Consider the following 18,505-nt stretch of genomic DNA (forward strand, 5'->3'; position numbering starts at 1 on the left):
CAGGGAAGTCCCAGGGTGACCAACTTTAATTTCACCAAGTATAACATAGCAACAACCAAAAAAACCCCACCGTATCTCTTATTTCAGGAAACAAGGGACATTAACACTAGTACAAAAAAAAAAAAAGAAAGAAAGAAAATGAAATGACGTAATTTAGAATAAATGCTGGTCTTTTAAATGAAAGAAATTTAGCTCTATGAGAAATTTACAGGTTTTTCCTTGAAGTTCTCAGTTTGGTGCAGACGGGTTAAATCATCCAAAAAGTGTCATCGTTGCTGTACGTGGTGTTTGGGTCTAGCTGACTGGATCGTAAGCGTGTGGACTACGGATCCCCTCCGTCGGAGTGTGCATCTGTGTCTGCATGGACAGTGGGTGGCCTGGGCGGGCGGCTGGTCTGTCAGCCCCGGTTCCTCGTGTTCAGGTTGGCAAGCTGCTGTGAGAGTGAATGAGATGATGCACGTAGCACCTGTGTGATGTGGGGACACAGTCTAATGGGAGGTGAAGGTTGGATTTAGCTTGGAAATGATGTGGTTGAGCTTTTTGTTTAGATATGGAAGCTCCCTTAAGAGAAACAAGGTACAGAATCAGATGCAGAATAAGGCGTCTTGAAAAGAAGCTGCCACTAGTGCTCCGATCTTGGTTTCTACCACCGCCAGGGTCCGTGGGGATGGCAGATTTGAGGCCTGGAGCAGGGAATGTATAACAGTGAGCCTGGGCATCTTGCAGCGCCGGACAGTAGGGACATGCCCCAACCCAACCCAACCAAATCAAACTGTGACGGGGGTATATCAGCTGTCACAGGGGGCAGCTGAAAGATTCTCACAGACTAGAGCGAGAAGAGTTTGATCAATAAGATAGCACCGGATTATGACCCAGAGTGTAAGTGTTGATGAGTCTGTACTGATGCACATCAGTGGTCGAATAAGTGTATAAACAAGGGGAGGGGTTGGAGGTGAGAGCCATACCAGCTGCACTTCAGGATGATAGGAGAGGAGGGGGGCGGGGGGGACGTGGTGGGGGATGGCTGCCGGCTGAGTGGTGCTGGGACCCGCTGAAGCAGGGCACTTGGAGAGTGAGCAGGTTTGAGTGTGGGGAGATGATTGTAGTTCTGGACACTTGAACTTAGAATCTTATTTGTATGTGGCTTTGATTCACGTGGGTTTGTGTCTTGGAGTAGAGATGGAGCTAGCATTAGAGGACTAAGATTTATCAGAATGTAGCTGTTTATTGTCAGTTATATTGTCATCTTATTTCTCTCTTTCTTCTTACGTAGAGGTGTGATTATTTGCCTTCCTTGGGTTCTTGAGAATGAAGTCATTAAAGCAGGGATGGAGGATTTGAAGGATTATTGCACAAGAGGCAGCTAGCTCTTGGTGCAGTTGCTTTACTATGAGAAGACATTCTGGTAGGGACCCTCTCCCAAAGTTGGCTCTGGATTTTTCCAGCTGACTTGCTTTTGCTCCTGTGTAGTGGTTGTCAGGAAGAATTGGGTCAGGGTTGGTACAGTGATAATTAAAATGACATTTCCAGACGAATGCAAAGTGTAGATCTGATATTTGTGGGATTTGGTTTCTCTGACATTAATTAAGCACAGTACCCTTTTGGCCAAGTTCAAAGGTAAAATAAGTCCTGTGGTCAAAAGGAGAAAAGAAGATTAAATCAGGGAAAGGATCCATTGTGATTTTTGTTACTGTGCCATTCAGAGGTTACCCAAGGTGTTGAAAGATTAGTTGCTGATTCCTAGAAGATTAGTTTTCAGTCATCACTATGCAGATTTTGTCCACAGCAGTTAAAGTTGCTTAAAACTCCCCCCCTTTCCGTGAAATAGTAAAAATGTAAGTCCAAATATGTTCACGTAAAATAAATATCTTCGTGTAATTTTGGAGCACTTAAAAAAATTTTATTTATTTATTTTTGGCTGTGTTGGGTCTTCGTTGCTGCGTGCAGGCTTTCTCTAGTTGTGGCGAGCGGGGGCTGCTCTTTGTTGCGGTGCGTGGGCTTCTCATTGCGGTGGCTTCTCTTGTTGGGGAGCACAGGCTCTAGGCCCGCAGGCTTCCGTAGTTGTGGCGCACGGGCTTAGTTGCTCCGTGGCATGTGGGATCTTCCCGGACCAGGTCTCGAACCTGTGTCCCCTGCGTTGGCAGGTGGACTCTTAACCACTGCGCCACCAGGGAAGCCCTGGAGTACTTTTGTGAGAAGTTTAAGTACCAGTTTAAGTGCCCTACTCTAACTTATTACCATGCAGATGATTGGGCTTATTATTATTAATAATTACCAGCCTGTTCAGCAGTCTGTGTGCCTGTACTGCCCTGGGGTCAGTCCTGATCGCTGCCTGGGTTTTTTCAGCCCAGGGACTTGGTACACATGGACCCCACTGGAGTCCACGCTCCCCGTCACCCAGCTCAGCATCTGCTCAGCTTCCAGGCACCACCATCATGGTGTGGAGGCCTCGGGGTCCCTTCCCTGGGCCTCTGTAACCTCTAGGAATTTCCTCTCTGAAGCCTCCCCGTGCTGCTGGCCGTCAGCTCTGAGAGTGGGAAGCACTTTGTTCTCTGAACTATTGGCATCCAGTTAAGGGCCTGGCACAGAGTGGGCACCTGAAGTCCTTCTGAGTACACAGATAACGGGTATGTGAATGATGCTCATTCTGCAGATGAGGGACAGGCTCAGAGGAGTCCAGTAACTTGTCTAAACTAAAACAGCGCCAGGGATGTCAAAGTCTGGAGAAGAGCTCTGTGAAACCTGTGTACTTGTCACCACACGCCACGCCATGCCACCTCCCGAGGTTACAGTGACGGGGAAGACTGAACTCCAGTTAGTGTTATCTTTTCTCAGTGGAACCGCACACTAACTGGTTTACCCCCGTGCTAGAAATGCCAGAATCTTTATCCAGCACGAAAGCGTGTGGCGCTGAGGTCGGGATGCTTTCCTCGGCCCGTCCTCCCTGGTGGGCACGCACCCAGAGGCTGCTTCTAGGCTCAGCCCATCACCTGACTGCACATGTGACTGTACCACATGTGTGCACCTGTCCCCTCGGGCACGGATGCCCAGACATTGAAAACAGATCTATCACTGACCTTTGGAATTGGGAGAACTGATTGAGCAAGGCAGGAAAAATAGTAGAATAGTTAGGATGGGCTTCGTGGGTTCTTCTTATAGCCAGGTTCAGGGCTGAGTAAGTGTGTACATTTGATTTTTATAAAAATTGGAAATTGGAAAAGAAAACAATTGAAAAGCCCTCTTTTCTACCTTAAAGTTCATTTTTGGTGTCTTTAGTTTACTTGGGTTTCTTTGGACAGAAACGAGAATCAGGTTTGAGTGTGGCTCTCTGCGTTCAGGCACCCACAGCTAGGGCGGCTGTCACGGCCGTCCTAACAGCTGCCTGCACGTGCTGGTGGCCACGAGGCTGGAGCCACAGGGTCGTGAGTCCGTGATGCCCTTTCCAGAGAGGAAGGACAGCCCCGCCCTAGGGCCCTTTCCTGCGAGAGCGCGCTCTCTACCCTTTTTTGCTTCGCTGTCCACGGTACATTGGAACTTTGCTGCTACCGTTTCTCCCCGTCCTGCTCCTGAATTCTCTGCTCATGACAGAGATGCCTGAGTGGTCCTTGCCCCTGTGATGATGGTGAGCTTTGGGTCTTTGGTGGAAGCCACCCCGTCCAAAATGTCTGTCACCACCCCCTCTGCCTTTTCCCTTGTCTGCTGCACTACGCTCTGGTCTTCGGCTGCATCACCCTCATCACGGGTTATCTGTCATACTTGGGTTTGCAAATGTGTTCTCTCTCTTTATAGCGCAGGTTGCCTGCGGGGCGGGAGGGGAGCCTGCACTTTTGCTCTTCCTGTCTTCCCAGGGCCTGGCAGAGTGTCCGGAAGGGACTAGACCCTCCCGCGGTCACCGGACAGGACGGAGGGACAAAGGAGGGAGGTGGTTGTCAGAGTTAGGCAGCCGCCAGCCCGCAGTCCCAAGGAGAGCAACGTTTTGGTCGTGCATTAGAACTTCAGAAAGAGGGTCTGTTCTCTCCTGCCATTCTCTCCTCATTCCTTTCCTCTCCTCCGTTTTTCTTCCCTCTTCCCCACCAGGTTCCTTTTTCGTCTCTTTGCTTTCTCCCCTCCCACTGCTGGGAGGAGCCCATTAGCTACTGGAAGGCAGTCTGCTGTCAGAGCACATTTTTGAGCCGGGCTGAGGGGCTGTGATGGGGTCCCCCCGTGTGCCCAGAGGTGCCTGCGAGGCTGACTTTTGACCGGCGGCCAGAGGGGAGCGAGGGTGTCCGCGCTCATAAGCACCCTCACATGGCGGTCTCCTTTGGCCTAACTGGGAAGCTGTTACGTGGGAATTGGCTTGGGAGCTGGGGAGGGCTGCGGGGCTCAGGGTAACGGTGAGCTGGCCCCGGTGGCGGCCATGTGGTCTGTGCGCTCACGTGCCCTATTCTTAGGGCCAGAAAATAAGCACGTGATCAGCGTGAAGAACAGTTATCAGACAAGTGATTTCAGCAGTAGGCTTACAATTTACCAAAAGCCTCTCTGAGGATATCCTGCACCTTATGTAGTGTAACTGTACTTACTTGTACTTTCTCCCCTTAAAATACACAGGCTCACAGCCTCCCGGGGTGTTGATATTGCCCTGAGCTTTCCTTTGCTTGCTTCCTGTTTTTAGCCTGCAGCTGGGTGGCCTCTACACCTGGCCAGGCATCAGAATGTCTGTCTTAGAAGCCCTTAGCTGGCAGCGACTCAGTCTGGATGATTCTCTAGACAAATAACAGCAACAAATCTGAGTGCCATTTAGCAGTTAATGGGCCCAGATGAGATTAAAAGAATTTTAGAAAGCGAACTACTTTGAAATTTTCAAACAAGTTATTCTTGGTTTATAACTGTTTGCTTTGTAATTATGTACATAATCATGGCATTGTGAACTGCAAGTAGCTAAGAGAGTAAGTTCAGTAAAAGATACTAAGGCCTTAGCGGTAGTAAATTGGTTTTTAGCCTGTGTGTGTTACAGTTATCCAAAGGCCCTATTCTTATTAACATCATAGAAAACCATCAACTGTAATGTGACTTTTAACTTTTCAGATGGTAAGACTGGAATTGTTGAGATTTGAATGAAAATTGCACTAGAGAAACGCGGCCCAGTAATCGTTGGAGAAGATGAAACAGACCCAAACTCTTGCTGCAGTGACTCAGGGATGTTTACTTGGAAGTATCGCCAGATTCTTAAAATTCACAAGACTGTGAATTTTTGTTCATTACAAGGGTTAATTCTTCCTTAGAATCTCTTTTTGAGCTGTCCTGAGCTTGACTGATCTGTGTTTCATGGGATTTAGTGTAATCCCTTGGTAATCCCTTTGATAATCTTGCTTCCTAGGAGAGAAGCCTGAAGGTAGCTAAACAGTCATGGCCGGAGAATACAAGAGTCAGTAGTGAACTGAGTTAAACTTTCTACGGGGCTCTGTGCAGGGCTGAAGCAGGAGGGATTCCCACCTGTGTGAGGAACTGTCTTCTGCCCCAGAGCACCTGTGGCATCTGCAAGAGAGAGAATCACACCAACGACTGCTGATTTAAGCCTCCTGTGCCCTCTCCTCCTCTGGCCGAGTGACCTGGGGTTGGGTGGCTCGTGGAGGACGGTCCCAGGTCCCCGCTCTGTGACCCTCGCGGGCAGCAGGAGCGTGAGAGGGAGAGGCACCCCTGGGGCAGGCTCCTCCTGCGTTTCTCTCGCGCTGGATCTGTCCACATCTTAAGGCAGTAACACACCTATGTCTGGGAACGACGGTTCTTGGCAGAATGGAAAGCCACGTTTTCCGTCTGGCTGCTGGGAGCTCGTGGTTGCTCACCAGACCATGTTAATACGGGGACAGTTCAAGTCTTCCCCGAGCTCCGTGGCCAGCTCTTCCGGCAGGAAGGCTGGTCCATCCCCGTCTTCCCTCCTTCGCCCCCTGAGATACTCAGGATAATAAAGTAGCCATCTCTTTGTGTCACTCCCTTTCGGTCGGTTCCAAGGATGAGTTTATAGTCTTCCTGAGGTGTGTTGGAAGATACTCTTCTTCAGGGTTGATCTTCTGTACCTGATGATTGCTGTGTCGCTGTGGGTTCTTTTCTTTGGGGAAGGCATCGTACTAACAGGGTTCGTTTTAGTTGGGCCTTCACAATGGTCAGGAGACGCCAACTTCAGTAACTCAAACCGCTGGGCACGACTTGGTGACTGTGTTCTCTGCTCCCTGGCGCCCAAGATGGGGATAGTCCCAGAACGCTGGGGCTCCTGGACCCGTCTGTGTGCAGAGGGCCGCTGGCTAGTTTGTTCCCTGTCCCTTGCCCCTCCTCCGTCTGTCCGGGAGGCGTCTTGGGAATGGGTGCTGTTTCACCGTGTGTTCGCTCAGCGTGATGGTCTACCGTGTTCCTGCAGCGTGTAGGCTGTGCACCCATTTAAAGCATTTCACGGTCCCAGTTCACGTGAAGTCCTCCGGTATCGGACACAAGTGATGGAGTGAGTCACGTCAGAGGGTCGGGGCGGGGGTGGTGGTCCACAGGGAACCCTTTCTGGCTGATTCGGCCCTGTTCTATGGGCCCCTCTTCTGTGCCCACTTGGCATATCCTGTGCGTGCCTTTAGCAAAGCGTCACACTGAGTCATAACTGCTGCGGGTTGTGTGTGTCTGTTCCCCACTCTGGACCGTGAACTCCAGGATGAGAGCCACGCCATCCTGTCTGCATCCCACCTCCCAGCAGAGTACCGGGCACAGAGGTGTCCTTGGTAAATGAATGCAGAAGAGACGAAGGAAGGAAGCGGCACGTGGTGTGCTCTGAGTATTCTGAGGGGGTGTCCTCTCCAGTAAACCCCGCTCCCGCCCCCCAAGGGGAGGGGTCCGCTGCCTCTGGGCATCCATCCAGTTTTGTTACAGAAGCAGCAAAGTGAGTATTCTGAGACCACATCACCTCTCAGGTGACCCTGTGCCTTGGACTTGAACTTCCAACCCACAGGCAGGCTGTGGAGGGTTTAGAGAGAATTGAAAAGTTGGTGCCACTTGGTGGAAGCAGATTCCTAGTTTAGTTTTCTTCCTTTACCTTATAAATGACACATTTCTTTCCTGTGACCCTGAGAAAATTGTCGTTGAGACTGTCCCAAGGCTTCTGGACAAGGGGGCAGGTGGATCCTTCCTTCCATTTTGGAACCAGCTCTACAGAAGGGAGTTTGAGGCATTCTTCTGTTTCTCAAAAATGTCCCTACATTTCTTTTACTGTATAACCTGAATTAGTTCTATGCCTTTTATAAGAGCATTAAAAGAATTCTGTTCCTCTAAAGTATGACACAAATGAACTTTTCTACAGAACAGGAACAGACTCCCAGACATAGAGAACAGACTGGTGGTTGCCAAGGGAGAAGGACGTGGGGGAGGGATGGGTTGGGAGTTTGGGATTAGCAGACGCAAAGTGTTATATATAGAGTGGATGAACAACAAGGTCTGGACTTCCCTGGTGGTGCAGTGGTTAAGAATCCTCCTGGCAATGCAGGGGACATGGATTCGAGCCCCGGTCCGGGAAGATCTCACATGCCGCGGAGCAACTAAGCCCGTGCGCCACGACTACTGAGCCTGCGCTCTAGAGCCCATGAGCCACAACTACTCAGCCCATGTGCCACAACTACTGAGCCTGCACTTTAGAGCCCATGAGCCACGACTACTGAGCCCATGTGTGACAACTACTGAAGCCCCTGCGCCTAGAGCCTGTGCTCTGTAACAAGAGAAGCCACCACAACGAGAAGCCCCTGCACCACAACCAAGACCCAATGCAGCCAAAAATAAATAAATAAATTTATAAAAAGACAAACAAAAACCCAACAAGATCCTACTGTGTAGCACTGGGAACTGTATTCAGTATCCTGTGATAAAACCACAATGGGGTAGAATATTTTAAAAAAGAATGTATATATATGTATAACTGAATCACTTTGCTGTACAAGAGAAATTAACTCAACATTGTAGATCAACTGTTCTTCAATTAAAGAAAAAAGAATTCTATACCTAATTCTTCAGCTCCGTCCACATATTTTTGAAAGGTTGCTTTTTTGTACTCAGGGCATCACACAGTGACACAGCGTAACTGCCGCTGTTTGTTGAGCAGTTGGGAGTTTTCCTACCTTTGCGTATATTCTGTGTAATCTGTGTGACACCCCCTTCAAGTGGTACAGAGAGCCCCTTGATTATACGTGGTACACCTCCACTCCAGGTATGTAAGTAGAAAGGGGGATTAATTGGCTCGGGTGACCGAGGGGTCTCGTTTGGTCCCCAGGCACACAGACGCGGCGTTGGCCTCCGCGCTACCCCGACCTCTGCGCTGCCGTCTTCTGCTCGCTTCCCGCTTCCCTCTTAGGCTGGGGCCTCCCTTCTTCGGGCTGCAGCAGTGCTAGGCTGCCCTCCACCTGGCCCCAATCCTGCAGAAAGACAGGCTCCGCCGGGACTTAGGTGGCAGGTGGGGCAGAGCCTCTGGGTCCCGCCCAGCCCCGAGGCAGGGCTGTGGTCACAGGGGGGCGTCCCCCAGGTCTGTCGGAGCTGGCGGTGGAGGAGGGCTGCCTTCGGATGATCCCTGTTGGTGGGCAGTATCACCCTTTCTTCACAGACAGGGAAACAGGAGCCAATGTCCATTCTATTAAACCTCTTTTTATTTTACTTTAATTGATTAAATAAAGTGGAAGCAGGTTTATTTAGAGAGAGACACACTGCGTAGGCAGAAGGCGGACTCCGTTTTTCAACCCCTTTTTCAGCCTCGAGGTTGGTCTTGATGGAGGTGCGGGCCTGTGGTCGGTGGCCCGTGGCCCTGTGGGGGGACAGGCTCACCGCCCAGCGCCCGCCGTGCGTTCCTCCCCCACGAGGCCGGCCGCGGGCTCTGCCGCGTCTCTCCTGAGCGGCTCACTGTAGAGCAGCGGCCGGCACGTTCTCCATCCGACGCCGAAGAAGCAGCGCGCCCTGACCTGCGCGGGGAGGGCTCATCAGTCGTCCCTGGCGGTGCCGGTGTGGCGCAGCTTTGCTCTGGGTCCTCTCCCCTCTTTCCCTCTCCAGCTTCTGATCGTGTCTGCCCCAGTTGCTTCCCCTTTCGCTCCCTTCTTAGGGGATGAGTAAGCCCGCACTGAACTTCCTCCTTGTCCTCCCATCTTGGCCTCCACCCTCCCTGCTGGATCACCTGCTCTGCGGGTGTCGGGTGGACATGCGCACGGTCGAGGGGGTGGAGACTCATCCTCGGCGTTGAGCTTGCCTGTGCTTTAGCTCTGCGTTTCCGGGATGGACAGTGGGTGACTGCAGCCGTAACACGCTCTCAGCACCCTCGTCGCTCCCGTCGCGCCGTGTCCGATTTTGTTCTGCGCAATGTGCCAGTGTTTCCCGCCAGGTTAAAGTTTTTCTACGCCTTGTGCTCTGAAATGCTTAAAAAGCATTTCTTAATTTTGTACGCAGGGCAGAGGAAGTTTTGTTTCAGGATGTGGATATGGAAGGGTGTTCGTCACCGAGCCCTGTTAAGCAGGACTGGTCCGAGTTAGCGCTGATGCCGAAAGCTCAGCCTCTGCGTGCCGGAGCCGAATCCAATCCCAGAGACAGAGTTCTGGGTGAAGCAGAAGTGAATAGCTTTATTGCTTTGCCAGGCAGAGGGGGACACCGTGGGCTCCTGCCCTCAAAACCGTGTGTCCCAAGCTGGGAGGATTTGATGAAGAGTTGCATAGCAATAGTTCAAGGGTGGGGTTGCCGTTCAAATCCGCCCTTTGGAACTCAGGGAAGATCATGGAGGCTGGAGTTTTGCCTACAAGCAACGGGCAACAAAAAGGCTTTCATGCCCAGAAGCCCTTCAGGGTCCTTCTTGGTTTCACTGCTGGTCCATACTGACTGGATTTGGGGGGGTACACTTACCCCACTCCCCATATTTTGACAGAGAGGAGTATAGGAACTTTGTAGAGAAAGAGCCTTTTACCCAGCCACCCGCTGCAGACAGTGTGGTGTGCACCCTCATGCCTCTCTAGGCACCGTCCAACTTTGGTTAAAAGTCAAAGCTGGTGAGGACAAATGGGCGAGAAATACAGTTTGGATAATGAGCAAAGTAACTTTTCATAAGTCTTCTGATCCATGAACATGAGCTGTCTTTCCATTTATTACGTCTTTAATTTCTCTCAGTAATGTTACGCAGTTTTCAGCAAACGTGCTGTAACGTACCTTTTGTTAAAGTTACTCCTAAGTATTTTTTTTCCTTGATGTTATTGTTAATTGCTTTCTTAATTTCATTTTTGATTGTTCATTGCTGATGTATAAAAATACAACGGATTTTTCTATTTTGGCTTAATATTCTGCGACCTCTCTGAACTCATTTATTAGTGCTAATAGTTTTTTTAGTGAATTCCTTAGAACTTTCTATATACAAGGTTGTGTCATCTGTGAATAGAGATAATTTTAGTTCTTCCTATTTGCTAATCGTCCTGGCTAGAACCTCTAGTACAGGGTTGAATAGAAGTGGGGAGAGCAGGCTTCTTGTCTTGTTCCTCATCTTAGGGGGAAAACATCTAGTCTGTCACCGTTAAATAAGATGTTAACAGTGTGCTTTTTGTATTTTGTAGCTAGTCTTCATCAGGTTGAGGGAGTTCCCTTCTAGTCCCTGTTTGTGGTGTTTTTAGCATGAAAGGCTTCTTTCCCCCCCAGTATTGTCAAATACTTTTATTGCATCTACTGAGCATGTATTTTTGTCTTTTAGTTTATGAATATGATGTATTAAATTAAGTTTTATATGTTAAACCAACATTCCATTCTTGGGAAAAATCCTGCTTGGCCATGGTGATAGTTTTTTTTATGTTGCTAGCTTTGGTTTGCTGATACTTTGTTGAGGATTTCTATGTCTGTAGCCATAAGAGTTACTGATGATTCCGTGTTTAAGAAATTATCTTAAGTAAGCAAAGGCGTGTTGTAAGAATTAAATAAAATAATGCACAGAAAGTACTGAGCACAGCGCTCAGCACACGGTGGCCAGTTTACGTGAATTGCTCTTTTTGTGTGGTGGTTGTTTGTTATCACAACTCAGATCCTAGGATCTTGAGTCAGACACACATAGACTTGAACCCTGGCTTCACCCCCTCTTAGTTATTAACTGTGTGACTCTAGGCACTTGTATCTGGCTGCATTAAGATTTTCCACCCTTAACGTGGAGTCATGATAGTGCTTCCCTCTTAGGGTGGTCAGGAGCATTTGATGAGAATAGGCCAAGCCCCAGACACGGCCTGGCATGCAATTATTTGCAGACCTAGGTGTGCATTCACCGTTGCTGTTAAACACATGACTGCGGTGGTGTTATGAGGGTGAAAGATTTGAAATAATCAAGCTATCTATAAGCAATTGATCAAATGTTATATATGTGAGCTGTGTAATAGTAGTCTTCAAAATGGATTAGACCGATACAGAAAAAATACCTACTAAATATTGGTAGTGGGCAAAACAGTTTTTGTTGCATATGTGTGTATAATGGTAGGTTTATGCATGCATTGAAGTCTGGAAATGCATATATATCGTTGTGAACAGTTTAATTTTGGGGGGTTATGATTGATATAAGAGGACTTTGGCTTTTAATTTTTAAATAGGTATATGTTTTATCAGAAAAAAGGAATAAAGATTTCTGACTGGTAGGACATCAGGAAGGTTAAAAAAAACATTTAGGGTTGTATTTTACCTTACTTTCTTCATTTTCCCTCAGATATTTTCAAACTTTGTTTGACTATATTATCTAATGAAGCCTTATACATTTTTAAAAGTAGTAAAAGCTTCTGAAAAAGATACATGAAGAATGGTTTGCATCCATTCACAAGTTTTGACTTCTTTCCTGCGGACTGCCAGAGTTAAATATCTGATTGCCCTACTGTGTGTTGGCCTAGGCTCTGTTGTGGGTGTTAGGGATTCCAGAAGAATGTGTCTGCTCCAGGGACAGAGAGACAGAACAGATCTGCACACAGCTCATCACAGGGGGAGTCGGAGTAAAAGGCAGACGTATGGCTGTGCAGCCCAGAGCAGAACAGAGCCGGGGAGACTCGCAGAGGATGGCATGTTCGGGATGACACAGGAGTGTGTTTGGTGTATGGGGCCGTCAGCCATGGCTTAGAGCTGTGACAGATCAAGACAAGATATTCGGGGATATTTACGGAAAGCAGCCTGCCTTTGGGCTTATTACCGTGTCTCCGTGCAGCCTTCTCTTGGGAGTGCTAATTATGCTCCAGTTACTAGGCTGCCACATTTCTCATTCCCTTGGAGGAGAATTTCAGTAACAGGGAGTGGGTGAAGCTGAAAGCCTGTTGGGGTATCAGCTTCCACAAAGTGACCCTGACACAGGGAGTTAGTTGTCTTTATAAAGAGAACGAACGAGGAACTTTCTCCCCGTTGGACCTGCGTGGGTCACAGCCTGCCTCAGGGGAAAAAAGAGGAAAAGCTTGGCGGTTTAGGTTTTGGCCTCCCTGGCAGATGGACAACGGGACAGACACCTCCTCTTAGTGTCTGTGACATTTTGTTCGTCCTCATAGATGAGTGAATACATTTTCTAAATGGACAATATGACTCAAAACTTGTAATTCCAAGTTCTAAACACCAAACTTGAAGTCAGTCTTTAGACTGATATGTTTTTCTGCCCCTCCTGGACCTGAACCTCTAGTCACAGTGCTGTGCGATGGTCTGTGTGATGACTTTTGACCTAGAGTCTGAGTCTGTGTGTGGCTTGTTGCTTTGTATCATCCCCGATCCAGCCTGGTTACAGCTCAGTCCTGAGGCCTCCGGGGCTCCGCCGGCCCTTCCTTAGGGGGTTCAGAATGTGGGTCAGTTCAGGCTGATGGAGGGACTGCTTCTGCCCCGCCTGTGCCGGCCCTGGCCGCTCGCCAGCCTCTGTCCAGCGTCTGGACCACAGTTCAGGACTTCAGCACAAGTTCACAGACTTACTCAGCCTTGAGAACTAACTAGGCTGGTTTGCTGCTAAGTCCACGAATGACTGTGTGCGCTCTCTGGACTTTTAATTTTTTCAAAAGGTTCTCTTCTGTGTTTTAACATCTCTATTGTATCAACAGTTCTTTGGGGCATGCTGTTTTACTGCTGTTTTTCACTTCACGATGCCTGCCTGCTAATTGGGTTACCAGGAGTGGGGTGATTGAGAGTTGGATGAAAATTAGAGTCACACTGTAGAAGTTTCACGCGTTATTTTTAAATGTCTTGTCCCAATGCTGTAAAAGGGGGAATGGAACTGGGGTGATTTTTAAGAGATTAAAGGAACCGAAGGCGCCAGTGAGCTTATGCCAGGTTTCTACCCCAGGCTGTCACACGAGAGAAGTGACCCTCAGAATGACAGTCTTCGCAGTGGTGCCAGGAGATAGAATTAATTATTTCTTTGGGCTCAGGGAGAACCGATCCTTGTCTAAGAACGTTTTCTGTGTAACAGATGTTGTCTTAATGTGTGAAAAGTTTTAAGTTGATGTAATAGCAAAAGCTTGCATAGCTAAAAATACTCATTCTCACACATGTGTTTGCCTTAGTTAAAGCTCTAGAAAAAGAGGCTATATTCTAACAGATGTCTGCTTAGCTGAAAAGCCTGAAGAAAATGGGAATATAAGGGACTCGTAGAGTTCAGTATGGATTGATTTAGTTGAAAGATACTGAAACATATTAGACCCAGAGACCACGAGACCCCTCACCCTGGACTGGATCCCGAGTGTGTCTCCTCTGTGACCGAGTGCAGTGGCAGACAGAGCTCATTTGTCCAGGTCAGGAACGGCACCTTCTATGTGAGAGAAATTTAACCCCAGTTAACTGAAACTGGGTACCTTTCTGAGGGCCTAACCCCCTTTTGAATTTGATTTTAATTTCTGGGTGTCCCAAAGGCTGGGAACCAGAGGGCAAACTTATTTTTAGACGGTGTGTTAGTTTTCAAATAATAGGCTCAGTTGACTTTTATCCTCCAAACACCTCTCTGGGCACATTTAACCTGGTAAGTGACTACACCCTTGTTCCTGTTCCCCTGAATTTCTAACTCAGATAGAAAACGTGAATTACTTTCTCTGTTAGCACATGGATCCCATGAACAATCATGTAATCTTGCTGGTGCAGCGTCGTGGTGACGGGCACGCAGTACTGCACTTTTAGGTTGGGACACGTGCTTTGACCCCTGCACTGGGTTCTAAGCCTTGTGAGTTCGGGGTGTTTTCTATGTGCGTGTTTGCTTTTTATAGTTTCTGTCTAGCTGTCGGGCTTTCAACTGTCACTTTTCATTCACATCACTGTGCTTAACTCCTGTGTTCCACCCCCCTTTCTCGCTATTTCTATATTTAGTTGCTTCTCATCTGTTTAGAAAATTCAATAAGTAAGCCCGTTAGATTTGTTTCCAAAGGGGAAGTAAAGAGGCTGAGTCGGGACCTTCGGAGCTCAGTTTTAAAAAACCTCCCGCTGGCTGCCTTTACCCCTTCCCTTCCCTGGGGGCCGTTTCCACGCCGACACTGGTGATGAAGCAGCTGCGTCGTGCGCGGACGTAATGCGACATCTGCAGTGAACGCGGACAAGCTGTGATTAACTTTTACAACTACAAGCTCTTTGAGGACGAGTCTGAACCGCTTCCATGCTCCTCATACTTACCCAGTTTTCTGTGTGGCATCCCTTACGGCAACGTATATCCTAACCGCCTGGATCTCCACATGCCGACATAGATGCTTTCTCTGGCCGTGAGGTTATCCTCCTGTAACATGAGAATATAAAAAGAATGGAGACCAAATGCTGAGTATTTTATTTCTGCCTTAAATAGTCAGTTCTCTTTTACAGTAGTTAAAATACGAGAAGAAAGTCTTATATTTATCCACATATTTACTATCACCAGTGATCTTCATTTCTTTATGTAATTCCAAGTTTCCATTTGTTATCATTTTCCTTTTGCCTGAAGATCTTCAGCATTCCCTGGAGTGCTGGTCTGCTGGTGGTAAATTCTGTTTTTGTTTGTCTGAACAAGTTTTAATTCAGCCTCTGTTCTTAGAAGATATTCCTGCTGGATGTAGAATTCTAGGTTAATACTTTCCTTTCACCATTTTCAAGATGTCATTCCGTTGTCTTCTGGCACACAGTTTCTTTTTTTTTTTGCGTTACGCGGACCTCTCACTGCTGTGGCCTCTCCCGTTGCGGAGCACAGGCTCCAGACGCACAGGCTCAGCGGCCATGGCTCACGGGCCCAGCCACTCTGCGGCATGTGGGATCTTCCCGGACCGGGGCACGAACCCGTGTCCCCTGCATCGGCAGGCGGACTCGCAACCACTGCGCCACCAGGGAAGCCCCACACGTGGTTTCTGATGAAAGCTGTTGTCATTTTGTTCCTCAGTATAAAATGTGTCTTTCCCCCGCTGGCTTCTGCTGACAGTGCAATTTCACGTGCTTCGGACTGCTGGATATCCTACAGATCCCTGAGACTGTTCCTCTTGTTTCTTTTCTTTTTCAGCCTTTTCTTTTTTTTGTCTCTATGCTTAATTTGGGTTAAATTTTATTGCTGTCTGTTTAAATTCTCTCATTTTCCCCTTCTTTTGCAGTGTCTAATCTGCTTTGAATCCCATTTCAACAATATTTTCATTTCAGCTACTGTGCTTTCTTAATTTCTAGAAGTTCCATTTGGTCCTTTTAAAACGCCTTCCTTTTCTCTCATTATGTCTGTGACTCCCTTTAATCCTTGAACACAGGTGTGGCAGTTGTAACGTTCCTGTCTGCAGGTTCCATCATCTCCGTCATTTCCTAGTGGGTCCCTAGCTCTTGACGTTTTTCTCTCCTGATTATGAGCCACATTTCCCTGCTTCTCATCTGTTTATGAAATTTTGATTAGATGTTGTGTGCTGTGACTGTTACGTTGTTGAGCATCTGCGTTTTGTTATAGTCCTTTAAAGAATGTCACGCTTTGTTTGGCAAAGCAGTTGAGTTACTTGCAGACCTGTCTACTGTCCTTGAGACCTGGCCCCACTACTAGGCTTGCTCTCTCTGGGGTCTCTACTGAATGCCTCCAGTGAGTCACCGAGGGCACCCCAGCTCTGGTGCTCGAGCATCTTCCTGCTTTGTGTGGACTTTGGGGGTTCAGTTTACAGTCTCCTGGCCGTTTTTTGCCCTCCCTTAGGGCATCTCACTCACACGGTGGGACCCAGAACTTAAGGCATGCCTAGAGCTCTCTCTTTTCCAGCACTCGGCCCTGCCTCTCCCAGCTACCTGGCCCCCCTAGAGTCTGGTCTTCATTTTCTCCGCTTAGCAAGGCTGTCAAGGCTCCCTGGTCTGGGTGGCCTGGGAATTGTCTCCAGGCAGGAACTTGGGGTGATTGTAGAGCTCACCTTGCTTGTTTCCCTTCTCTGAGGCATCTCAGCTCTGCACTGCCTGTTGTCCTGTCTGAAAGTAGTTGTTTTACATATTCTGTCTGGCTTCTCTTAAGAGGTTAGGTCCTTGCTAATGCATCATTGCTGCAAGTGGAAATCCCAGGAATTCCAGTGAAATCGGCCCACTGAAAATAATTCTCAATAACTGAACGCATTTCTACATGGCATGCCTGCCGGTGTTAGAAAGACAAAGCTAAACACAATGTACATGCATTTTTGAGTGAAGCATAGTCGTGGTCGTGTCCCCCACTCACTATTTACCTTCCCCACAGCCCAGGGCTGTCACTGTTCTGAGCGGAGTAATGACACAGTCCCGCAGCGTGGCCGCGTCACGACAGCGGTCCACGTGCTCTCGGGGCTCCTGTCAGTGCTCAGTGGGTGACCTCGTCCTGTACTTCAGACCAAGTTTTACTCTTGCAGAGGCCTTGTCAGTGTGCTCTGCAGTGTAAGAATCACTTCTGAATCCACGCGGGAAGTCTGTGCTCATAGACCACTGAACGCCTGAATCAGCAAGAGCTTGCTGTGTGGATTACAGCACAGCTTGCCCAGGCGATGGGGAATGTAAAGGCGTGTTGAGGGAAGCTGTTTGCACAGGGATCAGCATTTGTGAGGATGTGGTTCCTCCCTGACTGTTGAATAAAAGAAGCCCTGTGATTTGAAGGGGGTTGTTGGTGAGGTGTAAGGAACCTTAGGGTCCTGAGTAGACACAAGATTTGGCTGTTGATAGTTCAGCTGAGAAGCAACTAGAGCAAGAAAAACAGGTTATTTGTATCTGTTTTTTGGTCAGCAATTATTTACTTCAGACTTTCTGGTAAAAATCTAACGCCCTTTTTCAGAAATCATGAATATTGCCGGCTACGGACGTCAGTTTTCTTTTTTTGTTTTTAATGACTCCTAAGTTCTTTGTTTAGCCCCCTGAATGACCCACATGTGCTCTGTATAGTGCATCGTGAGAGCTTTAATTTTTGTGCCATCAAAATGCTGTTCATAAGTATGTTCATTTTTATAAGCCCAAAGATGGTTTTCTTTTTTTAAATTTTAAATGCAACTTGAGGAATATTGGTTGGATTTCCTGCTGTTTAGAAAATTTAGAAGTTAATGAACTTATGAAAAAATGCTCAACTTCGCTATAAGAGGAATGCAACAGTAAAGAAGAGGCTTGCTTTTTTTTTTTTTATATTCAGCATTGGCAAGGGTGTGGCAAGATAGGCCCTCCTTTGAATTTCCAGGAAAAGTATGTATTTATATGAGCTTTCTGAAAATAAGTTTGGCTGTACCCATCAAAAACTTTATTATACTCTTTGACCCAGTAATCCTTCTTCCAGGAATTTTTTTTTCTTAAAATTATTAGAAGTTCAAACAAAGATGCAGGTAGAAAGGTATCTGTTGCAATATTATTTCTAATGGTAAGTTATTAGAACCACCCTAAATGTCTAACTATGAAAGTATTTTTCATTTGTGCCATTTTCCAATTGCAAAGTACCATGGAACTGTGAAAATGGTGTTTATGAAGAATGTTTCATCATGTGGTAAAATGGACATCTTTGAAATACACAGTATCCAAAAATGAAATATAGTCTCATGTTAACTATTAGAAAAATGCCTGAGAGAATGGTCAGAAATCTGTCAAATTCTTAAAGTAACTGCTCCTAGGTGGTAGTTTTATGAGAGGTTATTTTCTTTATGGTTTTCCAGAATTGGGGTGGAGAGCATTCCACATGTGTGAAAGCAAACAGGATGTTTGTAGCTGCATTCTTGACTCACCTAAGGCTTTTTTCTAGACCTGGATGGGCACCTCAGATTCCAGAAGAGTTGGCAAACCATTCATCTCTAAGACTAGTTGCTGTTTTCAGTTCAGGTGAAAAAGTACTTAAAAATGAAAACAAAAAACAAAAAACGATTTCTGTGCTTATTCTTCAGATAAAAATTTTGATGATGAGGATTCTGTGGATGGTAATAGGCCTTCTTCCGCCAGCTCTACGTCCTCCAAAGCTCCAGCAAGCTCCCGCAGAAACGTTGGAATGGGGACTACCCGCAGGCTCGGCTCATCCACTCTTGGATCCAAGTCTTCAGGTAGGACCGAGCCCAGTGTGGTACTGCGGGGTCAGCTCTGCCGACGTTTAAAACCAGACGTGCATGATGCT

The 18,505-nt window shown here is 47.5% G+C and overlaps 1 protein-coding gene across 4 annotated transcripts in view; it reads left to right on the forward strand.

Moving 5' to 3' along the window:
• Window positions 1–18,505, forward strand: part of CLASP1 (cytoplasmic linker associated protein 1) — a 268,685-nt gene that overhangs the window by 133,334 nt on the left and 116,846 nt on the right. For all 4 annotated transcript variants that reach the window (XM_082630779.1, XM_082630777.1, XM_082630780.1 and 1 more), the window contains one exon: window positions 18,282–18,434. In XM_082630779.1, coding sequence (XP_082486905.1) covers window positions 18,282–18,434 — 153 coding nt within the window. The remainder of the gene's footprint in view (window positions 1–18,281; window positions 18,435–18,505) is intronic.

The sequence above is a fragment of the Mesoplodon mirus genome (assembly GCF_964341445.2).
Source record: "Mesoplodon mirus genome assembly, chromosome: 8".
Taxonomy (NCBI): domain Eukaryota; kingdom Metazoa; phylum Chordata; class Mammalia; order Artiodactyla; family Ziphiidae; genus Mesoplodon; species Mesoplodon mirus.